The 26,171-nt window shown below is 31.4% G+C and overlaps 2 protein-coding genes and 1 long non-coding RNA gene across 9 annotated transcripts; 2 read left to right on the top strand and 1 right to left on the bottom strand.

Annotated features, from left to right (window-relative positions):
- Positions 1–6,011, top strand: LOC100865078 (putative methylmalonate-semialdehyde/malonate-semialdehyde dehydrogenase [acylating], mitochondrial). 5 transcript variants are annotated; one of them, XM_086914174.1, is made up of 9 exons: positions 83–118; positions 1,719–1,791; positions 2,471–2,747; positions 3,282–3,481; positions 3,617–3,695; positions 3,895–4,262; positions 4,726–5,154; positions 5,220–5,498; positions 5,670–6,011. In XM_086914174.1, the coding sequence occupies exons 3-9, from the start codon at positions 2,741–2,743 to the stop codon at positions 5,769–5,771; spliced, it is 1,464 nt and encodes a 487-aa protein (XP_086770300.1). In that variant the 5' UTR covers positions 83–118; positions 1,719–1,791; positions 2,471–2,740; the 3' UTR covers positions 5,772–6,011. The 5 variants fall into 5 exon arrangements, with proteins under 5 accessions (XP_012343124.2, XP_012343126.2, XP_086770300.1 ...); XM_012487670.3 differs by lacking the exon at positions 2,471–2,747 and having other exon boundaries at positions 1–118; XM_012487672.3 differs by lacking the exons at positions 1,719–1,791; positions 2,471–2,747 and having other exon boundaries at positions 9–118.
- Positions 3,684–25,797, bottom strand: LOC147656612 (uncharacterized). The gene is made up of 3 exons (XR_015294120.1): positions 25,331–25,797; positions 18,156–18,182; positions 3,684–4,315 (listed from the first exon to the last, which is right to left on the bottom strand). It is a non-coding gene; the product is annotated as an uncharacterized LOC147656612 (long non-coding RNA).
- On the top strand, positions 6,534–23,484 carry LOC100866040 (uncharacterized). Of its 3 annotated transcripts, XM_086914176.1 has the most exons (5): positions 6,534–6,719; positions 9,792–10,262; positions 11,218–11,639; positions 16,042–16,288; positions 17,122–23,484. In XM_086914176.1, exons 2-4 carry the CDS (start codon positions 9,803–9,805, stop codon positions 16,249–16,251), a joined length of 1,092 nt encoding a protein of 363 aa, XP_086770302.1. In that variant the 5' UTR covers positions 6,534–6,719; positions 9,792–9,802; the 3' UTR covers positions 16,252–16,288; positions 17,122–23,484. The 3 variants fall into 3 exon arrangements, with proteins under 3 accessions (XP_086770302.1, XP_086770303.1, XP_031772937.2); XM_086914177.1 differs by having other exon boundaries at positions 11,218–11,621; positions 16,042–23,484; XM_031917077.2 differs by having other exon boundaries at positions 16,042–23,484.
- Positions 25,798–26,171: the final 374 nt, after the last annotated feature.

The following is a 26,171-nucleotide window of genomic DNA, read 5'->3' as shown; positions in this document are numbered from 1 at the left end:
GGTCTTGTACGATCGTAAGCAAGGCCATTTTTTCAGTGAATTAGCCAGTTCTGTACGGACAACTTCGAACGTGTATTCTACAATTATGGCGCTCCTCGCGAAACTTGTTAAGTGCGAGGTACATCGAATATTTGTAATATATATTCTTGTTCGATTTTTTGTATTTTTATCTGAGATAATATTGAAAAATAACTCAATATTTGCATTTTAATCTTTCATGTTATCAAAACGAATAAACATGAATTTAAGATTTCGATTCGATGCTAGAAAGATAATTGTAGTAATTCTATTTAAATTTATCTTTTCATGATGATTTGATGTCGATTATTAATTAAAAAATTGTTTAAACTAAAAAATTGATGCGAGTGATATGTGATAAATTGAATTGAATACTCGTCTTAAAAAATTCGATTTCGTGTGTTTGTCGGCTTGGAAAATTTCTGGAAATTGAGGTTAGAAATAAAGTAGCTATTCAAAATATTTGAATTACACGAATATATAATAATAAAAAGTATTCGCAATATTGCTTTTTTTAATCTTTTTTGAATTTTGCTGTCCTTCATCAATGACATGCATTGTCATTTCTATTGCTATTAAAATTACAAATTGCAAAATATATTCATTATCAAGTTATGCGATAACGTTCTTGGCCTTTCAAACATATGTATCATTTACTTAATATCTTTTATTATACGATTTATATTCATCTAAACGCTTTTGATTAACATATTATCGAAATATATCATTCTCATATTCATTCAGTTAATTCCAATTATTTTTATTATTCTGATTAAGAAATCCTCTTTCAAAGTTTCCATAGTAATCTTGTACTATTTATTTGTTTAAATATTCAGAATTATAAAGTAAAATCGTATTTCCATCAGAAGTTAATCATACAATTACAGATAAATTTTATTCCATTTATAAGCGATCCTCATACGTTTCTAAATATCACAATATCTGTACAAACCACTTGTTTATCATGCAATAAAGATAAATTGCAGAAATATTCTTTGATAAATAATTTAGAACTTGAAAAGAGTTAAAGGAATGCTTTTTGATCACATGACATCCATGTTGTTTGCTAAAGGAAATTACGCGCCTTCGTTTCAATTGATTTCGACGAGTCCAGAATTATATATATGTACAGGGGCCAATAACGTAAAATAGAATGTCATTATCAATTTAGCGTAATAGAGCTGGTATATTTTACGTAATACTCGTATTGAATCGATTTATAGAATATCGTTGCAAAGCGATATTTATCGTGTATAATTCGAATAATGGCTCCCGATAAAAAAAGATTTATAACTTTTACAATAAATTGTACTCATTAAATATAGAAAATATACAATAATGTGCTATATTAGGTAACAAATGCATCACGTATGCGATCTTATATTTGAAAATAAATAATTATTATATATGTTCATAAGTTATTTTATCGATTTTCGATTTTGTAATTGTAAATGATATGATAAAGAGAGGTCACAGATTAAAATATTTTACAAAGTAAAATTTACCTCGACCGATTAAATTATTTATTATACTATTTTATAAATTATAAAATCTCTTTATGATTAATATGTACGTTGCAGATATAAAATATAATTCAATATTTATTTTTAAAAAATGTGAAAAAAATTCAACGTGAATCTCGTTATATTCATTTATTGTTGAATCAAGAATTGTTTAACATTTACTAAATGGTATTTTAGGCGTATTTTGCTGCAAGGACTTACAGCAGTAGCATACCAACAGTTAAGATGTACATTGATGGCCAATTCGTAGGTAATTATTTAATTGTAATAAAAGTTTAAAAATATTCTCATGAATGCTGTATTTCGTTATTTATTATAAAAGCATTATAAAAACAAGAAAAGTAATTAATTCATTAAGGAAAAATACTTGCAACAATCCTATATCCTATGTGAGGATTAATAATTTTTAAATAAACTTTACATTTATTCTTTTGAATAATTTATAATTAACTCCTTGTTTCTCTTTTTTTATATTTGTACATTTACATATTATTTATATGAAATTTTCATGCGGATGTAAATATATACTTTTACGAGCATAAATAAAAGAGTGGAATCTGAATAAAAATTTATTTTCTACAGTAAATATTATAACGAGTATTCTACCTTGAATATTTCGTAAATTGTATCACTTATCCATTTCTGCAACTTTAAACATTTCATAAATACGATTTTTAATATTTTTCAAATTATAAAAAATTTTATCTCTTCTTTCCTAATTTCGTTAAACGTTCCGATTAGATTTTCTGAAAAAATACATAAAGTTTTAAGTATATTCACGTTTGATCGAATTTATATCGAATTAATAATCTGAAATTATGGCTCAATTCTGAGATAACATTCCTATTTTCAATGTAAATCTATCGAAAAATTGAATTGTGTGCGTTTGTTGGTTGAATCGATGTTCGCTCGATCGTCCAAACACTAAGGCAATTATGGCATTATCAAGAACAAAACGTGATGGAACAGATATTCGGCTCTTTGAAGCACTCTTCAACCTATTTTTCGTACGATACAACCCGTTATGAATATTTAAAGTGCGCTTTTAAAGGCATTTAATTGAAGCTTGCGGCCCACGAGTACTTCTCGAGCACCTATTGAAACTGTACAGAAAAGGCGTCATATTTCGAGATGAATTCAATTCCAAGAATTGTTTTAATGAGGAATATTTACAAATGGAATAAATAATACTGGATTATATGGAAGTTAAATTTTTTTGTTCTCCAGATAAAAAGTGTTTGAAAAAAATTTTAATCGAAGATATATCGAGAAATCATCTTTTTTTTATTATTCTTTAATTAAATATATATTTATATTCTGGATCATTTTACACAACCTTTGGTGCTGGAACATTCGCGGTCTTAATTTATCCTCATTTGATATTAATGGGTCATAGGTGACCAGAATAGTATGCGTTAAAATATTTAAACGGTATTCAAGATGATAAGGATTACAAATAGCTTCATATAAAAGAAATACGCAAAAAATACATAGAAAATAGAAAATTAAATTTTTAAGCTAAGATTAAGCAAAGATTGGCAAATTTCACAATTAAAATTATCCTACGATAAAGATTTTAAACGTTTTCAATAAAAAAAAAATAAATAATTATTTCAAAAGAATTCTTCGATTAATCATTTTCTTAAAATTCCAAAAATGGACATGTGACAAATTAGTGTTATTTTTTTTTTTTCTTTTTTTCCAACTTACATTGGTTTAATGCGTTTTAATCCGTTTCAGAATCAAAGGCCACGGAATACACCGACGTTCATGACCCGGCAACAAATGAACTTTTATGTCGTACCCCAAAATGCACGAAAGAGGAAATGGAGAGAGCCGTGAAAAGTGCGAAAGAAGCTTATGCAAAATGGAAAAATACGAGTGTACTTACCAGACAAACACTGATGCTCAAATATCAAGCTCTTATTCGCGAACACTCGGTAAGTTTGTCCTAAAATTTCAACTTTGTTCTACAAGAAAGTTTTTTTAAAAAAATTACTTCACAATGGAACAAACTTTCTATCGAAACTCACCTCTAATAAAAGAATGATGATATACGATAAATTATTTTGTAGAAAGAAATCGCAGAGAACATGGTGAAGGAGAACGGGAAGACAATGGCCGATGCCGAAGGTGACGTTCTTCGAGGGTTGCGTAAGTTTATTAGAAAAGAAAAAAAGATATAGCACACAAATTCGTATTCATTACAACATCTCGTATTTTCAGACAAATGCCCCACACACACAGAAAAAAAAAAACGCGCACGCTCGACACGATCCATCCCCCATTCGTTCCCCTTGGAACGAGCAGCAACGTAGGGACGATAGATCACACCCGTTGATTTATGTTGCAGAGGTGGTGGACGCGTGTGCCGCGATTCCTTCTCTCCAAATGGGGGAGAGCACGCCAAATATCGCCACCGATATGGACATAATTTCCTACAAACTTCCCCTTGGCGTAACTGCCTCCATCTGCCCGTTCAATTTCCCCGCGATGATACCCCTTTGGTCGTTCCCGGTCTCGGTCGCATGCGGAAACGCCGCCGTTCTGAAACCGTCGGAACGCGTGCCAGGCGCTTCGATGATCCTCGCCGATCTGTTCACCAGGGCAGGCGCGCCCCCAGGATTGTTGAACGTTATACACGGCCAACACGCGGCTGTCGATTTTATCTGCGAGCATCCGGATATCAAAGCGGTTTCTTTCGTCGGCTCCGATCAAGCGGTACGTTTCCTTTCTCTTCTCCTCTTCTTCCTTTTTCTTTTACAATCTTCGTTCTACACAGAGAATCGGTCGATTAATTCGTTCGATAGATCGGTAATAAGATAAGTTAGAAGGGGGTTGAGGTATCGAACGTGGCAGAGAATATCGATGTTCCCGAATCTCGGGTGGGGTCTTAACTACTGCTCATCTCGGCGAGATGCTCCCCCTATTAGTGAAACGGTTGATGAGAAAATTAGGCAGAATTTCTGACGTCGTTTCGCCTTCCAACGCGCATCGACTCTTCGGGGAATCGTTTCGTAATTTGTCCTCGGTTCCCAGACAGAATATATAACGAAAAGTATATACACGAGTATTTTTATTCTTTAATATCTTCGTTAAAATCGTTATATTCTCGTGAAAACGACGAGAAGGTACAGTAATTTATAATAAAGTAAATTCTAGCTTTTTTCTTCTCTGTTTACAGGGAAAATACATTTACAAACAAAGCAGCGCTCATGGGAAACGCGTGCAGTGCAACATGGGCGCGAAGAACCATTGCATCGTTCTACCGGATGCGAATAAAAATAAGACGATTTCCCAAATCGTGGGTGCCGCGTTCGGAGCGGCCGGCCAAAGATGCATGGCGCTCTCGGTGGCCATATTCGTGGGGAGGTCGAGAGAGTGGATCCCGGAATTGGTTGGAGCATCGAAGAGATTAAAAGTGAACGCTGGACATATACCTGGGACCGATCTTGGACCAGTTATATCGCCTCAATCCAAGAGGAGGATATGCGACCTCGTCGAGTCGGGAGTGAAGGATGGCGCTACGTTAGCTCTCGATGGCAGAGGCCTCGTTGTCCACGGTTTCGAAAAGGGGAATTTCGTTGGGCCGACCGTGTTGACCGATGTGAAGGTATTTATATACGTAGCGTGTTTGACAATGTTAAATAGAAGGTTGTTTTACAATATTTTTTTCAGCCTACCATGAAATGTTACACCGAGGAGATCTTTGGACCCGTTCTTTCGTGTATTTTCGCCGACACTTTGGACGAGGCGATCGATATTGTTAACAAAAGCCCTTACGGGAACGGGACTGCCGTATTCACATCAAACGGTGCAACAGCGAGAGCATTTGTAAATAGGATCGAAGCTGGCCAAGTTGGCGTAAACGTTCCTATCCCGGTACCTTTGCCAATGTTCAGTTTCACTGGAAATAAGGGATCATTTTTGGGCGATAATCATTTCTACGGGAAGCACGTGAGTGAAATTATATAAAAATTCGCACGGTTATCGATTAAAAATCGCTTTTTCGATTTTATCCTCGTTGGATACGCGATTCTTTGTATCGATAAAAATTTGTATTATTATCGTCCCATTTTTTTGCGAACAAATTGCGAAATATTTTCTAAACACTTATTGCTTTTTCAGGGTGTACATTTTTATACACAAGTGAAAACGATAACTCAGCTGTGGAGGTCCGGAGATGCCGGTGATATCGCTTCCTCGACAGCTATGCCGACTATGCAATAAGATATTCGTTGATAATATTCGCATCTTGAAAAATCTTGCTGTATATTCGTTATCGATTTTCGCGAGCTGATGAATAGAATAAAAGTTATTTAAGTTTTCCTTAAACAGAGAGACAAGAGATATTCTAAAATTGTATACAGCGATGTCTTCCACTACTCCGATAAGCAAATAATATAAATAATATATTACGTTTGCTACATTTATATTTTGTATCGAAATAATAAAATATTTTTAGCAAAATTTTATTTTTATCTTTTCTAGAATGCGTACCGTCGAATCACGAAATCATTATTATTTGATTATTCACGAATTTTAAAGAAAAATCATAGAGAAAACTCGATCGATTGTTTTCATATCGTTTAAGAATGAAACAGTATCGTAATATCCTCGTTTGCATAAAATAAAACGAAAATTACACGTCTTGACACGTCTTCCAATTCTCTTCTTAATACATAATATTCCATGATGCTAAAAAAAAACTTCAAACTCTTATTAATCTTTCCAACGACGAAGCGATTTCTTTAATCTCTTCGATATAAATATGAATAAATTGTATAAAGAGTAAAAAAAAAAAAAAAAAAAAAAAGATGAAAAAATTGGTATCGATCGAAGGATCGAAGATAAGATTCTGCTGGCGAGCGGATATAATAAGAAGATAGCCGGAAGAGAAGTTCAAGGTCGACAACGTCCTGCAACAACGTCCTTGAACCCAACTCGGTCTCTCGCATCCCCGTGGAAAACATTGAAACGGAGTGACGGAGTTCCGGAAAGCGAGCGGAACGCGCGCGCAGCCGCACTGCCACCCCCTGGCCAGCCGCATCTGCGCATTTTCCAACCAAATTTCTCTCACAGGCGAGGTTCTGCCTGTCCCGGATTGTCGTGTTCGTTCCGACGGAGCAGGCTGCCGGAATACGAAGAATACCAACCCCTTTCGGTTGTTCACATATCGTGAGTACATCCTCGCTCCCTCTTCTTCTTTATCCTTCCTTCTTCGCGATATTTTCTACCGTTTTCTACCCGATACTTTTCACCGTTCGATCCAATACGAATACGCTTCTCGAATCTCGCCATTTGTTTGTAAAGGAGTACGCTTCGCAAGCGTTGTGCTCGTCTCATTTGTTTTCGTCTTAGCTTCGTGGCTTCGCGCTCCTCACGCTCCTCGCGCAGAGAGAATTGTCGCTTCCTTCCAATATTTTCTGTTTCGTTTTGAAATTGATGGATTTTTCTTTTTTACTGTCTCGAAGGTTTCTTTTGGATTTTTTTTTTTTTTTTTTAATATCTTTGCGTCGCGAGAAACCGGCGGTGTTAACCTTCGTAGGTTCGAGGGACCGGCGTCGACTCGTGATTTAATATTTGCCGAGGAAAATCGGGAATCGATTCCCCACGGCGGAAGACCTCTGTTGTCCTTTCTTTTCTCCGGCCACGCTCGATAATCCTTTGGGAATTTGGAAAAATATGGGTCGACGTTGTTGCTTGATTCGAACATTGAAATAGAGAAGTGAAATTCGAGGCATCCTCGAATTTATACGAATGTTATAAACGTTGTTCATATCAACGTTGTTCCTGTATTTTGTTTTCTTTCATATTATTCATAACTCGACGAAAGTGAAAATGAAAGAGATGTTGTAACGTGTGAAGTAGTATTTTCACGTTTCGTTAATTAATTATTCGTCTGTTTGGTAAATTTCACGTGTTAACTTTCGTCGCATTCCATTCGAACGAAACGCATATACGCGTTTTTATCGTTATTAAGATAGGGATCTACTATCGCAAGTTTACGAGACCACTGTTTCGTTAAAATGCACGCAAACACATTGCTCTATGATTAATTATTAGTATTTCTACGTATATGATCCAATCTGAAAGATATAATTAAAATTTAAAATTCAAATCGGGAAATATAATTGTTTCGTTTATATATTTTTACAACGACGATCGAATATACTTTCACGAATTTTAAGTTTCTACTAATAAATTATAATTTTTTCTTCTTATGAGAAAACGAGTAGAATTCAAACGTAATTTATATTACTACTCTTCAAGTTGAAAAATTTGTCAAAGTATAGCGCGGTAATTCTTTACGATTGCTATAAAATGTAAGTTGTTTTATATTTCTACGAGCAGCCGTTAGGGAATGAATAAAGAGTCGAAATGTATTTTTAGTTAGAAAATTTATTGCCGTCTTAACTTTATGATTGGATTTAAAAAAATTAATTGAACGATATTGTAATATTTTTTTCCTTCCGCGAGGTTTAAAATTCGCGGAGGTACACGTTCGCAGCCGCGTTAACTTTTTATTTTTTGGTACAAGCGCGTTTTATTTAACCTCATATTTTACCACGTTTCATCTCGCGCATACTTTAAAATAAACCATAACTTTTTAAGATTAAAGTTAAAAAGGGATTGTTCCAAGTTGTAAAAATTTTAATAAATTTTAATTCGATCATTACATATTACAACTCGTAGACGCGCAATGTTCACGCATTTTGTGTTAATGCATTGAAATTAGATTTTCCTTTATCGCATTAGAAAAATTCTTTACGTATTCCGTTATCTTTGCTTTTAAAAATAAATAATGTAAAAAAAAAAAAATGATTATTTTATCGATGAAACGTATTTTGTTAATTAAAAAATCTTTTTATTTTTCTAGAAAGAAGAAATTTGTAATCTACATTTATGTAAATTATCGTGGTTTCTAATACCTTGTTTGAACATCTGTATTATTTCTGGAATATCTTCAGCTATTTGACGCGGATTACTTTCGTCTAAGACCTTTATTTAACTATCAAAGATAGATTTAATACGGTAGTCAATATGTGGGTCATTTTTGACAAAGAAATTGGAAATCAAAATTAAAATTAGCAATTATTAACACCGTTTTATCTAATTTTACTAAAAATGATGTAATTTTGGAGTTGTAAAATAAAAATAAAACACGTGGAAATCGATCTAATATGGAAATAAAAAGAGTTTAAACTTTCGTTTATTATTATAAAGCGATGAGAAAACAAAATGGTAATTAGAGTAAAGAAATTATTCGTTATGGCGAATTCACAATGAAATAAATATTATAATTCTTCTTCGTATGTAGAGAGTAATAATTTTCGAGATATTAAGAAAATTCTCGCACTTTTATATAATACAATTTTCTTTAAATATAAAAGACGCGAGATACACGCGAGATACTCTTTCAATTTCTATACATTTCTCTATGAAATTTTCAGTGAAATCAAAGAATCTTCTATAAAACATTTCCAAAGAAACCAATACACTTTTACCTCGATCTTATTTTTTCTACTGCGAACGTTTAATTTCGATCAATGGATATTTATATAATTTCCATTAATCGAAACAGAAAAAGGAAAGAGAGAGAATGAATGCAGAACAAAAAAAAAAAGGGATCTCTGTCTTTTGCTTGAACAACGTATGGAAAATTGCCAAGCATATACCAAGAGTTCAATTTCAATAGAACGCGTTTATCTTTTACACGCGTCAAATTTCGTTTCGTCGCATCGTCGCCTAAATGAAACTCTGTTTTTTTTCTTCTGTCCCAGCTTGGTGTTTCTGCTCCCATCCATGTCGTTTAAGAAAACAGTTCTGATTGAGAGCTGTTTCATCGGGCGGTAAATTCTGTGCAGTGTACACTTTCAACAGGTCGCGTAACGTGTTCACTTTGTCTTTACACAAGCAAGCCCACGTTCGTTTCATTAGTATCGAACAAAGTTGGGAAAACGGTGCATCTCACCTCTTTCATCCGTTTCCAGATAAACCGAAGGATGAAAATAAATGTAAGACTAATTCCAAGGAAGAAATACGTGCTTGTTAAAAAAAAAAAATTTCCAATTTAATATATTTCAAACGCTTCTCGATTCTCTCGACCTTCCACAATATTTATTAATTCATCTTCACGATTATTTCTCATTTGAACGTTCATTCGTATTGTATACATACACACAGACACACACACACACACATATATATTTTCCTCCTCCAATTCTTCTTCAATTCTTGTTCCAACAGGTTTATTAATTATGTACAAAACGGTACGAAAAGGCGACGCCAGTCTGCAGTACACAATTGTACCGCAAACGGACCAGTTTTCGTCCGAGTTCCCTCAGACGTCGGAAAAATCTAGCCCGAGAGTGATCAAGTACACCATAGCCACTTTGCTCGTCCTGATCATCCTGTCCTGCGTGGCGACCCCGTTTCTCATAAGTCAGAATGATCAGAGCCTGTTCGCGGGCACTGTGCTCGCGATGGGTCGGGTCGGCCACGACACAATGGAGAGAAACTCGTCGAGGAGTCAGGGGAAAGAGATCGGCGTGAACAAAAGCAAAAGCAGGGTTCCGATCACCACAACCACCACCACCACTACCACCACCACCACGCTCCCATCGAGCGAAGCCTACAGGAAGCAGGATGTCGAGGACGAGATGACTACGGGAGCGTTGAATGCCGAGGAACAAGAGTCGGAGGAGTTCACTACCACGGGTATGAATTCTTTGTGTCGCTTTCTCCCTCCTTCTCCCCGACAGACTGAATCGATGCTTGTTGCGCGTTTGTGTCAAGTCGAGGATTTTTATTATCAGAGAAAAAGAAAAGAAGGAAAAAATACTTTCCTCTACGAAAGAAATTTTAGTTAAACGAAGAGGAATTAGTTCTTTCGGGTTTTAAATTAAAAAAAGGTTGAAAAAATTGAGGAAGATTGTGTCATTGGTTATACGTTTACAAAACGTATCGAAAAACGTCTCTTTGTATCCTCGAATATTTACGTATCGGAAATACATCTTATCGAGTTATCTATTTAAAAAGTTTGATTTCAGTTTTGGAATCAATTTAGATCGGTAAGACGAGCTAATTCGACACCGTCCTCCAAGTGCCAATAGTTTACGTTATCCTTTAATCGGCCCCTATAAAAGTTTCTCGAAACTTTTAATAGGAGGTTGGATCGATGGGTAAAAAAGAAATTGATAATATCCACGCAATTGTTGTTCAAACGTTTCGCGGTTAGTTTCCCATAACACGCGGCACGCGAAATGCTTTCATTATGCAAACATTTCGATGCAACGTGACGTTAATAGAGCGTTGAGAAATTCACCTTTAATCGTTTCACCAAGTCTGTGACATTTATCGCTTTTATCGTGTCCTTTAATATCGATTTTCTCGTTCTACACTCCAATTTACGTGTCTTGTTAAAAAGAAAAAAAAAAAAAATAACAAAACATTTAACAATAAGCTCGCTTATGGAAACGACGATCAAGTCAAATATTTTATTTCGTATGAAAATTAAAAAATTTTTCTAAGCGAAATTACTCGTGCAGAGCTGTACGTGATTAAATATATTCCTTCAAAATTGACTTGGAAAGAATTAAAAAAAATTTTACCCGATCTTTTCTCATCTACGAACTTTCAATTCCTTTTTTTCCCCTGAACTTTTTGCTCCCAGATTCCACGACGAGTAGCACGCAGCATCAACAAACCAGCACGGAATCGTCGACGAGTATTCGACAAACGTCGACGTCCCCGTCATCGATTCTGTCATCGACATCGACGTCGACCAGTTCGAAAACATGGACAAGCACGACGAGCGAGGTGGTCAAGGCGTCTTCGAACGCGTCGAGAAAGGCGAAGATGCCGAGGGTGACCTTGAAGCTGAGAGAGAACGAGACGATACCACAGATGTACATGAAGGCGGGGATAGCGTCGTACAAGAAGGGAAACATCACGACGAGCGTGCTGGCCCACGGCCTAAGCCTGGAAGGGTTGATCTTCAAGACACCGGAGGGTACGATAAACCCGTGGCCGCAAAAGTGGTTCTTCACCGATCCCTCGTCCGACTTTCAATGGAAGGTACAGTCATCTCCGCAAGTAAGTTAACGAGCATGTGCGACAATGCAGGGTGTAAGTGGGTCGAATTCTACTCTTATCGTCCTTTTCGTCCTGCATTGTTTACGTTCATCGATTGATAATCGCTGTTTGACTAGTTTCGATCTTGCAAATATACAAGTGAATTTCACTTTTCAAAGCAAAAGACTTTGAAAATCTTTGTTCGATATTTGCAATAATTGTATTTAATATTATTTCTATTATTATTAATAGAATATTCATTTTTTTGAAGGAATGTTTGGAGATATTCGTGGAGGATTTGTTTATGTTAAGTTGCGAGCAATTTAAGTTGGCGTTAAATGAAGCGTGACTATATAGAGCGAATAGTGAAAAAATTTCAACGTATCTTTCCTCATTACTCTAAATTTTCATCAGAGTTATCGTACAATGCTATTCGAGAGCGTAAATTTCTGCGTATTTGTGGTTTCTTATCTCATAAACTCTATGACCGAGTACACTCTATCCGCTCCAAATAGTTCAAAACTTTGCTGCTTTGGAATTCACAAGCACACCGTGAATACTGGACAATTGCGTATAAAAAACGGCATACATTCTACGCTTTTTCACATTCGTCTCTGTAAAAATTCTCGATTTTAATATTACGCGCTTCGTGCCACTATTTTCAATTTCACGTTCTTGTTTAAATTTGCGATCCTTTTCCATTTATTTTCTTTCATTTTTTTTTTTTTTTAAACGACGAGTGTTATTAACTATAAAGAAATATATTTATGGCATAGCTTTGGAACATCGATTCTAAACTCCTAAAATAAACGCAAAAATTGATACACGAAAATATCGGTTGGGGCATATTTAACAAGTTATAAGTAATTCAAGTTAAACGAGGCGAGATGCAGCGCCGCGTCGCGGCGATATTACGAAGAAATTTTATCTCTGTCATACCGCGTGCTATCACATTGTCTCCATCCCGCTTTGTTCAACGCAAACTTTACTCGTTCGTAACTTAATAAATAAACTTCAATATTTTTGTATATTTTGCATTCGTTTTCACGTTCTAGAATCGATTCTCCGATGATATTTCACGAATGTATCAAAATATAAAAATATAAACATTATGATATTTTATTATATATCGTATTTTACAAGTATTCACTTGATTTAAAAAAGTTACGAGTAAAGTTAAGTTTTTTCGTCGTTGTTCTCATTCTTATCGAATCATTCTTTGATAAAAAATAATCATCATAGCTTGAACTTCGTTTAACCAAAGTTTCAATTTCCTAAACTGTTTCTTAAATCCTTTTACCATTTTCTTTCTAAACAAAAACATTTATCTCCATCAAACTTTAAATTAAAGAAGAAAACCGATCACGGATCGAATAAAAACAAGTTTCGAGTACCATTCGATAATAAAAATAATAGCAATAAAAATATAATCAGATAGAGTTTCCATGGTAGAATCTTCGATGAAAATAATAGAAAATCGAACGGTACAAAAGGTTTGCCTTCCTTTTAAAATTTCTTGCGCATCCCTCTCGAGGATTCAAACACGCTCGAATCGAATAGAAAATTTAAGGTGGATCTTTACGAATCCCAAAGGTTAATTTGTATTCTACATAAATATTGATCGCGTTGCAGCAAAGACATCTAAAACCGAAGGTACTAGCGACTCGCGATCGATAGGCAGGGCATGTTGGTGAATCTTAAAGCGGTGACGAGAAATAGCCGGCTTCCTTTTATAGTTCTCCCACGGTTTTCTCTTCTAGGCCACCATTATCTCTTTCTGGCCACGAGATGAGGAGAAAGGGTAATCGTTCCTTCGGAGACTATTCTCCTTCTTGCTGTTCATTTCCAACGCGGCCATCGCGTTGAGAATAATTGCTATAATTGCCACAATTATTATACGCTTTTATTCGAAGAATGAAAGTTATCGCGTATTTTAATTACACAAAAATTGCGTAAAATTTATCGTTGTTTTGATCCATTTTATTTTGTCCCGTCACATTTTCCTCTTTATTCGCATGGAAGTAAAGTGAATTAATAAATAATCAAGATTTTCGATCGTGTTTCGCGAAGAATTGAACGAATGAATCCAATTTGAATTTTATCACCGATTATATCTCCCCCTGGACTCCCTGTTATCGTTTCGTCAGAATTTTCAAATCGTTGCATACTCAAACGGATTTATCGTTGGCTCGAGATGAGGCAACAAACGATCGCCTTATGCAAGTTTCATAAATTGCGGCAGTCCACGCAGTGATAACGCGTCTGTGTTTATCATTGCTTTCGGTTGAAGTAGCACAGACAAAGAAGCAAATCAACTGTGCGCAAAATGAGATGGTTCGTTTCCTCCTGGAATATTAGACGACAGTCCCTTCACTTTTTAATGTTATAAAATTACATACACACATATATATATATATACCTCTTAGCTATTGGTTATTATTAAAAATTTTAAATCACTGAAAATTATTCATTGAAATTATCGATTTCGAACTTAATAATTCATTATTGTTTGTTGACAAAATTACAAAAACACGATACACAAAGAGAGAATGCTAAAAATATCATCACTTTCAAACAAATAGAGAAAGAAATAGAATTTATTTGAACGAATAATCTGCACATCCTTTAATTCTAATACGAATTTATATATTTTCACAAGGTATAATGGAAAAATCAGTTTTTCCATTATAAATCTTCGTTGAATTCGAATCGTATTTTTCCTCCTCTCTTCGTCTCTCGTATTTTCTCAAATCATACGGATTGCGCGTATAATCTGTCTGTTAATAACATTAAATTTCAATATTCCGATGCGGCGAGATTTACACGAGAGAGCAGAGGAAGGTGTGAAAAATTAATCTGGAAGAAGGGGCGGCATTCAATTTCGCGGATTAAATTAAATTACATTCCACGGTAAATGTGTCTTCTTAAAGGGAAAAGTTATTTAAATGGAAGATTAATCCTACGTGTCGACCTACCGTTAGACGACCCCCCACCAATCAGAATTTCAAACAGTCTTCGCAGGCAAAGATCTTATCCGGGACACGCGGAATCAGTGTTCGATTTCAATGGAAATCCCATTCAATATCGATTTCCCGGGGATAATTTATGTTAAGAATACTCTAAAACAACCGGAGGAAAGTCCAATTTAAGTTATGCGGAACGAAACTTTCTTTAAGTAAAATTAAAGCACCGTACTCCGTGTATTTATATATGCTGCTAATAATATTTTATAATTTCTATTTCTTCGAATTGAATATTTATGTCATAAAATTTTGTGTAAGAAAGTTTCAAAGATAACGACTGATGGAAAATATAAATATTTGATGGAACGATCTCATCTTTTTTGTTCTCTCAAATAAATTTAATAAATTTTATAGAGATTTTCGTTGTATAAAATAATGATCGAGATCAGATTAGAGATAATACGTGACAAATATTTTGAATGGTGACATACATGGAAATTTGGTGCATTAGTTACAAATAATATTATTATCTTACGTATTTATTATACAAGATTCATGGAAGGTTTATAATTTTCAGAATAAAAAATAAAAATTCGCTAAAAAAAGCCCTAACAAATATAAGTCAATGAATTAATATTTTCAAAATTATAAATTTTAAAACAATTAAAATAATTTGTTGATACAAGAATTTTCGAATTAATGAATCGAGAAAAATATAAATGAGTTTATATAAATTTGAACGAAAAATTGAATAAAAAAAAAAAGAATAGGAAAAAGAAATTGTATGATTTAATATAAGAGAAACTATTTAGAAAATATTATTTTCTATTTAACTATTTATAACTATTTATTAATGAAAATTTAGTTAGTTTCCCAATATAAAATAATCATTGGGGAATTGTCTATTTAATAGACACGAAGCTTAAAACAATTATTATATTGAATTACTTAACTGGGTCAAAATTTCCGATACTGAGTTTTGTTTCATTATAAATGAATAAATTTATGACGAGTCACGAGTGTATTTGAACAAGCATCGTTCGTAACATGTGCGCCTATTTTTCAAGAACTTTACTTATATTCTAAACTTTATCGAGTAATCTTGATGGTAACCTAATGGTAAACTTTACCATTCGTTTCAATCCACAATTTATATAATATTCTTGGAAATCTAGGAATAATTAAATATTGTGATGAAAATTTAAAAAAAACATTTCAATTCCAATATAATAAGACAATCTTCAATTGCTCATAAATTAATAACAAATAAGTCTCAACCAATATTATTTTGTATAGCAACTTTTGCGTTTGTTTTACTCTCTCAGACGAATCAATTCTTCAAGTTCTTATCGTTATTATTTTTATTTTTTATTTTCGTTTTACCTTATCACACGATCTAATCTTCTCGAACGTTTAACCTCGACAGACTAAAGAAAAAGTGGCATCACGTTATTCCGCAGGGGTTAAACCAAATGCCGATAAGGATTTACATAGTCCTGGCAGTGTTCGCGGCCTTGGCAAGCGTCAGCATCTCCCTTCTACTGTACGTGCAGCGAAAGGCTACGAGACGCCAGCGCCAGAGTGTGGAGGAACCGGAAGTGGAGGGCCACGAGGAAGACAAATCGACTCTGTTGGGCGCCGAGAGTCAGGAAACCGAAGAGAAAGAGTAATCGTGATTTCCATCACGGGGAGAGAGCCACGTAGCTCGTAAGACTCGCATATTTTTACAACACGTACATGCGTCACTTTAGATTTAGATAATCTCGCGTGAAATACAGGAATGGATGGGGTATAATATTTTCCGGCTTCGATCGATCGAGTGTGGGAGGCTCCGTTTTTTAAAGGAATTGACGAAATAATCATTATTGCCCAACTATAAGAGAAAAACTTCACGTGTAATTCTGACAAGTCAACAAGTAAATTTTGAGTTCGCCTTATTCGTTCCTGGAACGAATATATGAAACGTGAAAACTGAAGTTTCAGTTTTAGATATTGGTGATAATTTAGAATAATTCTTCGATACTGTACTTTATAATTACGTAGTTACTTTTTACTTGTTTTATTCGTTGTTAGGTTATTTTATATTACTATCTTCTTCAATAAGTGGGCAATATTCTTTTTGTTTTATATCTTGGTTACGTACTTGGGCATAGTCGATCGCGAAAAATCAATTTCGATTATAGTTTCAGAGACGTATATGCTAAACTTATGATGTTTTAATTCTTACGAAAGTTTTTTGATACGAATATTTGTTACTAATATTTGACAATTTCGAAAGATATCGTGTAATATTTAATTCTCGCAAGGATATTCGATAGATCAAAATATTAATAATTCTTATGTTATGTTATTAATATTTTGATCTTTGATGTATTTCCAATAATCAATTTCAAGGGCGATTTCCTAGCGATATTGCTTTCAATTTAATCATTCCAAAAAGTAGATCTCTTATTTATAATCATCGAAAGATTTCATCGTGTTTGAAATTTAATTCAATGATTTCGATCTTCCACGCGAAGGACCAGACTCAATTTTTTCAGTCGATACATTCAATCAAGGAGGAGAAGATCGTTGGAAAGATAGTCGACTATAGATGGATGGAAATTTTCGACGACAAACGTTCTTCTTTCAAATTTGAGATGCGCAGACGACTGAATGGAATAACCTGGCGTGTTCATATTTTTCATTTATTATTGGTAGGGTTGTGCTGATGCGTTGTGGTCCGATTAATTTCCATTATATATTAATACTAAACGCTATTTGTTTAAAACGATTGATTTCTTTGTATTTTAATATCTAATTATTTGCAATTTACTTTATTACATTATGTGTTATACTTGTCTATTACATTTTTATCAATATTATCAATTTAATCAAATTTAAAAGTATATGTATATTTCTTATACTATTAATATAAATAGAGAATTTAGGTTTTTACCTATAATGGTTATATTTATTTAGGAAAGAATTATCGATAATTTGGAAGATTGAAAGTATAAAATCGATCAAATGTTTCGATATAGAAAAAATCGAATAGCAAGGATTGCTCAATTGGATATTTATATTTGATAGCGAGTATAATGCTAACGAGAATCGCGATAGAGTTCAAGACCACCTAACGATGATAGTCGGTACTACGAATCGGCGATCAGTATAGACAAGATTGTCAAATCTAATTGTATTTTCTTCGAGACATTATAATTTATGTATCTTAATAATTGATATTCCATCGGACCACGACGTGTTACACACATACTTTTGTTGAAATAATTATACGATTAAATCTCTATCGATAAAGTTTAAGAGATCGAATGTAAAATTTCTTTCTCAAAAAAAAAGAGATTCCTTTCGATTATCAGTATGTAGATATTCACTGGCTGTTTAATAGTGGACTGCACGAGATTCATATTTCTTAATGTCAGAGAATTCTAATGATTTTTTAACATTTTATAAAATATCTTGCATATCTCTGCTGAGGATCATAGATTTATCAAAGAATTTCGGAACTCTTTGCTACAAATGTATGTGTAAAGAAATAAACCTATACTTATGAGTAAGTAACAAAGCTACGTACCTCGATGACTCATTAAGGAGATAGTTTCTGAAAAAAAAGAAAAAAAGAGAAAGTATCGTTAATTATCGATAAAAATTTTAAAGAAGTAAGAAATTTTTTTATATTTTGTTTATTATCGTTGTTATCTTACTAGAGGAAATAAAATTAATCTTCTATTAATGGCACTTTTTATCGAGATTTGGAAATAATTATAATATTTATCATTAATCAATAAAGGCCAATAAAATATTTAATATTCAAATAATTAGAATATTAATTATCTTGTATTATTTTTGATCCTTATTTTTTATATTGAATTCCAATCAGATTTTTTTTTTTTTATATATCTTTATATGCACTTTTATCGACTAATGATTATTAAATTTATAAGTTTTTTGTTTGACATTTCTGAAATGTCAAACAACAATATTACACGTATATTGCATCTTAAAAAAAGAAATCGATATTAACGATACGTGAAAAATAATGTCAAATATTAAAGGACAATCTCCTTAATTCGGTCACACTATTTGCTAAATTTTCTATAATGTATGCAATATGCACTTATACATGATCGTAAAATGGTACGAATACTTTGCCGATTTTCTTGAAAAATCGGAAGAAATTGCACTTTAAAATTTTCTAGCACTGACAAAATTCTTTGTTTCGTTTATCATCGCGTAAATTTATTGCCATGAAAGATTGATAGCCAAATCTTCAAAGAATCAATTTAATTAATTGTTTGAAAATTCATTCCTTTTAATTTACATTCGAATTATCGAATATAACAATTTTCGTCGAAACTAGTTTCTTTTAATTTTTTTTTTATTTTCTATGACTTTTTTTTTTAAACTATAGAATTTTTCATATCAAACATTTCTTTATAATTATAATCAGATATATCATTTATTTTTAGGAAATTTATACGTGTAAACAATGTAATTTAAACACGTGAACAAAATATTATCAAAGATGATCATAAAATTTTTTAAAATTATATTTCATTGTCTCTCGAAGGATACCTCATTTTATAATAGCGTATCATCTCGTTCTCGTTCAATATCTTATTTTATTATTTAATTATACCTGATAGACGTTCGTAAAAATCAATTTATTTCTCTTTGTTTCAGAATATAATGAAACGTTCAGACGTTAAAGACAAAATATAATTAACTGAATATTTCTCGTTCAGTTTTTTAATTGATAAAGATTTTTTTTTCAAAAAAAGTATTCACTTTGTTAATTAATGGTTTCGCTGTAAAAAGAGCTGCGATTAATCAGTGAAAAATTGACCCGCAAATTTTTTTCTTTTTCATTTTTTTTCTTTTTTTTTTTTTTTTTTTTTTCATTTCATTGTCCTTAACCAATAGGATGAAAAATATTCGATGATACAGATAAAATTAAAATTATAATTTCATTGATAAGCTTACGTAACGGAGCAGCATGTCATTTTGATATAATACGTCAGATACATTGCGAAAGAACGATAACGATTTGGCTCGATATATTTAAATTTATTATCACACGATATGTATTTAAATCGACAAATATTCTTAAAACTTTTACTCATTTATTCTACAATATGAATTGAATATATATTATTTTAAAACGTTGTAATTCGAATTTATATACGAATTGTTTATTAAATAAATTCGTACAATATTATGTGATTATTTATTAACAGTCAAATCGTTTTAACAATATTTTGTATTTTTATTTCCTGTGTAAAAATTATCTGGAAACATAATGCATATATGCACGAAACAGAATTTTGTAGCGAAAATATTATTTTATGATTAATTTATGAAAAATGTGTATAAATTGTGTAAAAAGATGTTATTTCAATTCCGAATATATTCGTATATTTTCATTAATATATCAATGTTCCAAACTGCGTCTTAGAATTATTAACTATTAATTAAACTTTATCACCGTGAGTAATTAATGATTAATTGGATTGTCTTGCAAGTATCGTGTTGTATGTTAATATTAACAAAAAAGAAAAAAAAAAAAGAAAAACAACGTTTTTATTGTTAAGACATTTTTACTAAGGATTTAAAATTTCTATTAGTGAAATGTATTTCTTCTATAATTGAAATGGCGATGATCCACAACAGAATTTAGGAGACAATCGAATGTAGTATTTTTTGCGCCATTTTTCATGCAATTTTCACACAAACAGCATCGTTCAGTATTTTTTAAGGCAATACACAGAATGTAAAAAGGTAAATTATTATTTAAACAATTAATTTATAAATTTAGATACGTTTTGATATTTTTATAATAATACTAATACTAATACTACTACTAATAATGATAAAAATAATAAACGAGCTCAATTAATAATAATTTCAAAATGATTGTTTAAAATTTCATTACAATATTGAATTTTTATTTAACGAAATATTCTTTATGTTTTGTCACTTTTCTTCAATAATTTGTAAATAATGAAAATCATTCAATCATTTTCCTTAATAAAAAGAAGAAAAGCTTGAACGAAACGATTGTTTCTTTTTAAAATATAAATTTTTGTAAAAAGTCAGCAAAACGATTTAATTACGAAACAGTAATTTTACTGAATTATTAAGCAGATTATAAGACCTGTTGCTCAATTACCATTGCTTCACTGCGAGAAAAATCATGAAGATTTTGTAAAAAAGATTTTTGTAGTCGACAGTAAAAACTGCATTGCAGAAAAATCCAGCGAGTATTTAATGAAACATTTAGTTCATCGATGAACATAACAAAACGATACGTTACGCGTTATATGTATAAATATGTGTTACATCTAATTAAGTGTAAGACCAATTATTTGAACCAATATTTCCTATAATTATGCGAGAAATACATTATTTCTGCGAAATAATCGTACGCTAGAAATCGATTTTGTAAAATCATATCGATAGAAATAGATGAGACGCGAACAGTGAACGTTCACGATGTTGTATCATTTTTCGTTATATATGTTCGAACGCAATCGATTGTTTTATTATTAAAAAGGACGAGCTCGAAGGCTCGTCCATGATAATTAGATTGACAAAGCTTTGAAGAGACGTGATCAGAAAGAGTAAATTTTTCTTTTCACGAACGTTCCTTCGTTCTCGAGCCAATGAACACGCAAATTATAAATACACATGTAATTCTTGTATAAAGAAAACAAGAAAAGGGACAGAGAGAAAGAGAGAGAGAGAGAAAGAGAGAGAGAAAGAAAGAGAGAGAGAGAGAGAGAGAGAGAGAGAGAAATGTCCGAAGCATTTTTGAAGAAATAAAGAACAAAGAGAGAGAAAAAAAAAAAGACAAATGAGAATAAAGGACTTATAAGTGACACAATAGTGCTGTAGCTGAAAAGAGAGAGACGGTTATAGTTTCTATTTTGAAGATTATATTTTTTTAACTTTATTAATTTTTGACTTCCACATATATATATATATATATTTTATATATATACATATAATTGTATATAAGTATTCGCATACCTATTATACACGTATAAATATAAATAAATAAGTATATATTTAAAAATTATAAATATTATTAATTATAAATAAGTGGATAACAAATGAGATATTGTATATATACACACATACATACACACATATATATATATATTTTTGAAAAAACGAGGCCGTGTAACGCATGAAATTGTGAAATATCCTTAATAAATAATGAATTAAGCATATCGCAAGTATCATCTATATGAATGTTTCAAATTTCGAGATGATAATCGCGATGGAAATAATTGAAATATCAATTAGAGTATTAGCGAAATACAATGTAATTGAATGTGATTCGTAGTTTCTTGAAAAAGGAAACCGGTCAAAAGTTGGAATCTTTCTCTTTTCTTTTCACATTGAATTTTATTCTAATTTTTTTTATCGACTTGAAATTGGTCTTAATCTATATATATTAATAACAATTTTACTTATTTCTCGATAAAATATTTTTCGAGAAAATAATCTAATTGTACTGTTTTAAATATTTTTGAATTTTATGGAATATGTTATTAATTCCAAAATTTTGATCGGTACTTCCCAAAATAAGCAATTATTTCGTAAAATTTAAAAAATATAAAAATGTCAAAAACATTCTGTAATCGCGGAACAAACAAATACAATTTGTCTTCATAGCAATGTGGCAGTCACTGAGATTTTTATCTTGTTCTTTGTGTAAAAATAAAAGCTTAACAAGTTTCGAAACAACGTGAAACAACATTCTGTAAAAATGGCGGACAAATAAGGAAAGAAAAAGTTGACTGCTGTAATAGGCAGAAGGCGCAAATTGCAATTCTTTTTGAAGATTATCATAAAATACAACGCACAATTTCAGAAAAGAGAGAGAAGAGAGAGAGAGAGAGAGAGAGAGAGAGAGAGAGAGAGAGAAAGGGAGAGAGCATCAGAAAAATAAATACTTCCTGTTCCTTTTATTTTCCAATAAAATTCCTCCCTTTTTATTCCTATATAGGGTTTTTCATTTATTCGATCGAGCTTCATAAATTTTGAAGAATCTTTTATTTTCACTTATCCCTCGAATATATTATAAATTAATTAATTCATTTCGAGAAAATAAAGTTTTTGAGACTCGAGGAAAGTTATCTTAACTGGCAAAGCATAAAATATTTTCTCAGCCATCTATCCTTGATGATTTAGAAAATATCGGATTCAAAGTGATTCTACTCTTTGATCCTTGGCCAAATAAAATGCACGACTCGCCAATTTAATTAATACCGCAAACGTTAAAAGTGCGGCAATTTTCCACGGTGAAAGATGCGTTTATTCATCGGTCGCGATGATATATTAACTATGGGAAATTGAAGCGAAGAGAAAATGAAAAAAAAAAAAAGAAATGTGATTGAAACACAAGTCGAACGAATAGTAGAAGCGAATGGATTAACAAGGACGAAATACGTGTTTCGAGTGGGTGCAATAACGAAACGATCATCTCGTTAAATCTGTATCGCACGTGGATTTACGATTCGGTGGAAACAACGTATGAATTTACGATTAATCCGATATATATCGAACTCGATATAATTTCTGACCGATTGTGCCCGTGTGTACAACGATTCGACTCGACGATGAACACGATATTATTAATGAAAACACAATTAATGCACAATTGATTACCGTTACACGGCTTATCGCATTAGCTAGCTTAGGTAGGCGAAATAATTCTGTGTACATATATTATTAAACATTGTAATGTATGTCTCGAGAATCATGGCATGGATCATTGATCGTTGGTGCGTTTACTATTGAGAATTGATATGTTAATTCGAGTTAAAATTGGAATAGCTCATGCCTAATTAGGGCCTATAAGTGTATACAAAATGAATAAAACGTTGAGAATAAAATTTGGTTTTTCATTCTCCTTTTTTTTTTTTTTTTTTGATGTGTCAAAAGATTTTATTAAATCAATCCAAATGTAATTATTAATTGCAGATTATTTATTATCTCTATATATTATTATCTCAATATTAGATAGATCAAGATGTTGATTTTTTGTTAACATTTTTTACATTTAATGGAATCTAAAAATTATTATGTGTGAAAACATAACTAGTTTTAAAATATTATATACGAATATAAAATATACGAATTGTTAAAAGATTCATTTATTTTATAGACATTTGTAAATACTTTTTTCAAATATTTTAAAAATTATACCTTATTTTAAATTCTATGGATATATAACAAAAACCATGAAGTAAGTGAAAATACAAAGAAGATAAACTATGTTGAAATAAGAGGCAAAAATAAATGAAGCAAATCTGTTATCAATTTTTTTGCACTATTTTTTCTATTTTAGAAAAAGATATCTTATTTTTTATGGTATAAAAAGAAAAAAGCAAAAAATATCTGACATGATTCAAAGTAAATTGAAATCAATTGCATAACATGTCTTTTTCTTATATGGTTTTCTCTTTGTTTGCTTCTTATTTTGTATATCTTAAATTATTTTAATTATCTTAATACTACTAATATTCTACCAATCATTTATAATTCAAATATATTTGATTATAGAAAGTTCAATGATTCGTATCTTTATTTCATATTTTGTAACTATATTTCTTTTTTCTTCAATAATAATATTAACTTAAAATCTTTTAATGTGATATTGAAAAAAATTGAAATTTATTACATTGATCTAATTTTTATAAAAATTTTAAGTTTATAACGTGTCAAATCATAGATACGATAGTAGCATGATTTGTATGTTACACAGTAGTAACGCAAGATGGCATTGATGGCAATAGAATATAGCAAGGAGAAACAGACATGCCATGACAAACGCTCATACTCGATCATCGGACATTTACTTACGCATATATACATACTACCGTGTCTTATTCTACTGATTTTACTATCTAAACAACTATGTATCTTTTTCTTTATTATTATACGATACATGAATATTTATTTGTGATACTTCTCTATCATGATATTAATTTTCATAATAATTTATATTCATCTTCAGATATATATAATAAATATTAAAATTATGCATTAAAGATCTAAGATAAACCATCTTTTTACAGTTTTTCTATTAAATATATATATGAAATATATTATATATATATAAGAAATTTTTCAAGAGGTTATTTATTGATAACTTTTTCGATGTTTCTAGCATCGTTTGCTATTATCAATCATATTCCCGTGATTCTCTTGACATATGTAAATAGAATTTTATCGTTCAAAGAATGAAAGAACAATTTTTAGATGTAAATAAATATATATTCGGTAATATTCCTTCGATTACACTCACTATACATTCACTAATAAATATGTTTTTCAGTCATGTTATTTCAACATATTTGTGATAAATTTTTATAGCAATATCAAATGCTACAATGATATTTAAAAATTATATATATATATATAAAAATATTTAAAAAGTGCATAATATATTTTAATAAATAAAATAAAATCATAAAATTAAAATTATTATTAAATTGTAATAAATATAATTATTTATAATTATTTATAATTACTAATAATTATACTTTATTTTATAAAGTATTGATTAAAAATATTATATAATTAATTATATAATTAATATCAAAATTGATTTAAAAATGTTTTCTTCTTCAAAATACTTATTGTACTTTACCAGAAAATATCATAAATTAAAGATATAGATAAAAAAATATAATTTATTTTAATGGAGAATAACGTAGAAAAAGTCGAAAACTGTACTTAGACATTTTATCAGAAGTGGCGTGATCGTCAGGCCAGATATTGAACCACAGACAAACGAACTATGATTGAATTAAACTCATACGATACACTATTATTAAGAATAATTAAGTCTATGATAAAATTTCTATGGCATTGAATGTCCGATAGGTGGCACTATTATGCGATCGTCTAAAGAAACTTATTACGTATTTGGGAAACGATTATCAAAGTAAACATATAAAATATAATTTTTCTCTCACAATAAATTATAATGATGCAATGACTTTTACGTGATAATCAATAATGATCTTTATGTGATTAAAATTTTAATTATATTATATATAACATTTAATCTTTGATTTATGAATACACCGAAATATTCCGATTACTCTACGTACTTTTTTCATACTTATATTAAAATTTACAACTTGCCTTTGACAAACAAAACACTCATTTAGTACAAAATAACAATAATATTATTAATAATAATATAAAACACCTGTTTAATACACCTGTTGAGACTATTCTTATGAATAGGCCAATATCAATAAAAATTTCTCCATAAGGTAATTTCTCCTATGTTATTCCATCTCGTTGAAACAAAACTTCATGTTCCATAACTCTTTGTCATTTCTATCTATCTTATCTGACACACTTTTACTTTCCTCTCAAATCAAACATCGAACAATATATAATCCTTGAAGCACCTTGACTGCATCGAATAAATTCTGTAAGCGGTGCAAACTCGCACGATACACTATCGGAAAATATTCTCTCTCGCGCCACTATTGTCCAACTTCCGATAACGTTCCTTTATACGCGTGGCCACCAGATGGCGATAATGTCGATCGTCCGACGA

The sequence above is a fragment of the Apis florea genome, unplaced genomic scaffold, assembly GCF_048593485.1.
Source record: "Apis florea isolate Af1SG1 unplaced genomic scaffold, ASM4859348v1 contig_3585_pilon, whole genome shotgun sequence".
Classification (NCBI taxonomy): domain Eukaryota; kingdom Metazoa; phylum Arthropoda; class Insecta; order Hymenoptera; family Apidae; genus Apis; species Apis florea.
The sequence above is the reverse complement of the archived record's forward strand: the minus strand, read 5'-3'. Positions and strand labels throughout refer to the sequence as shown.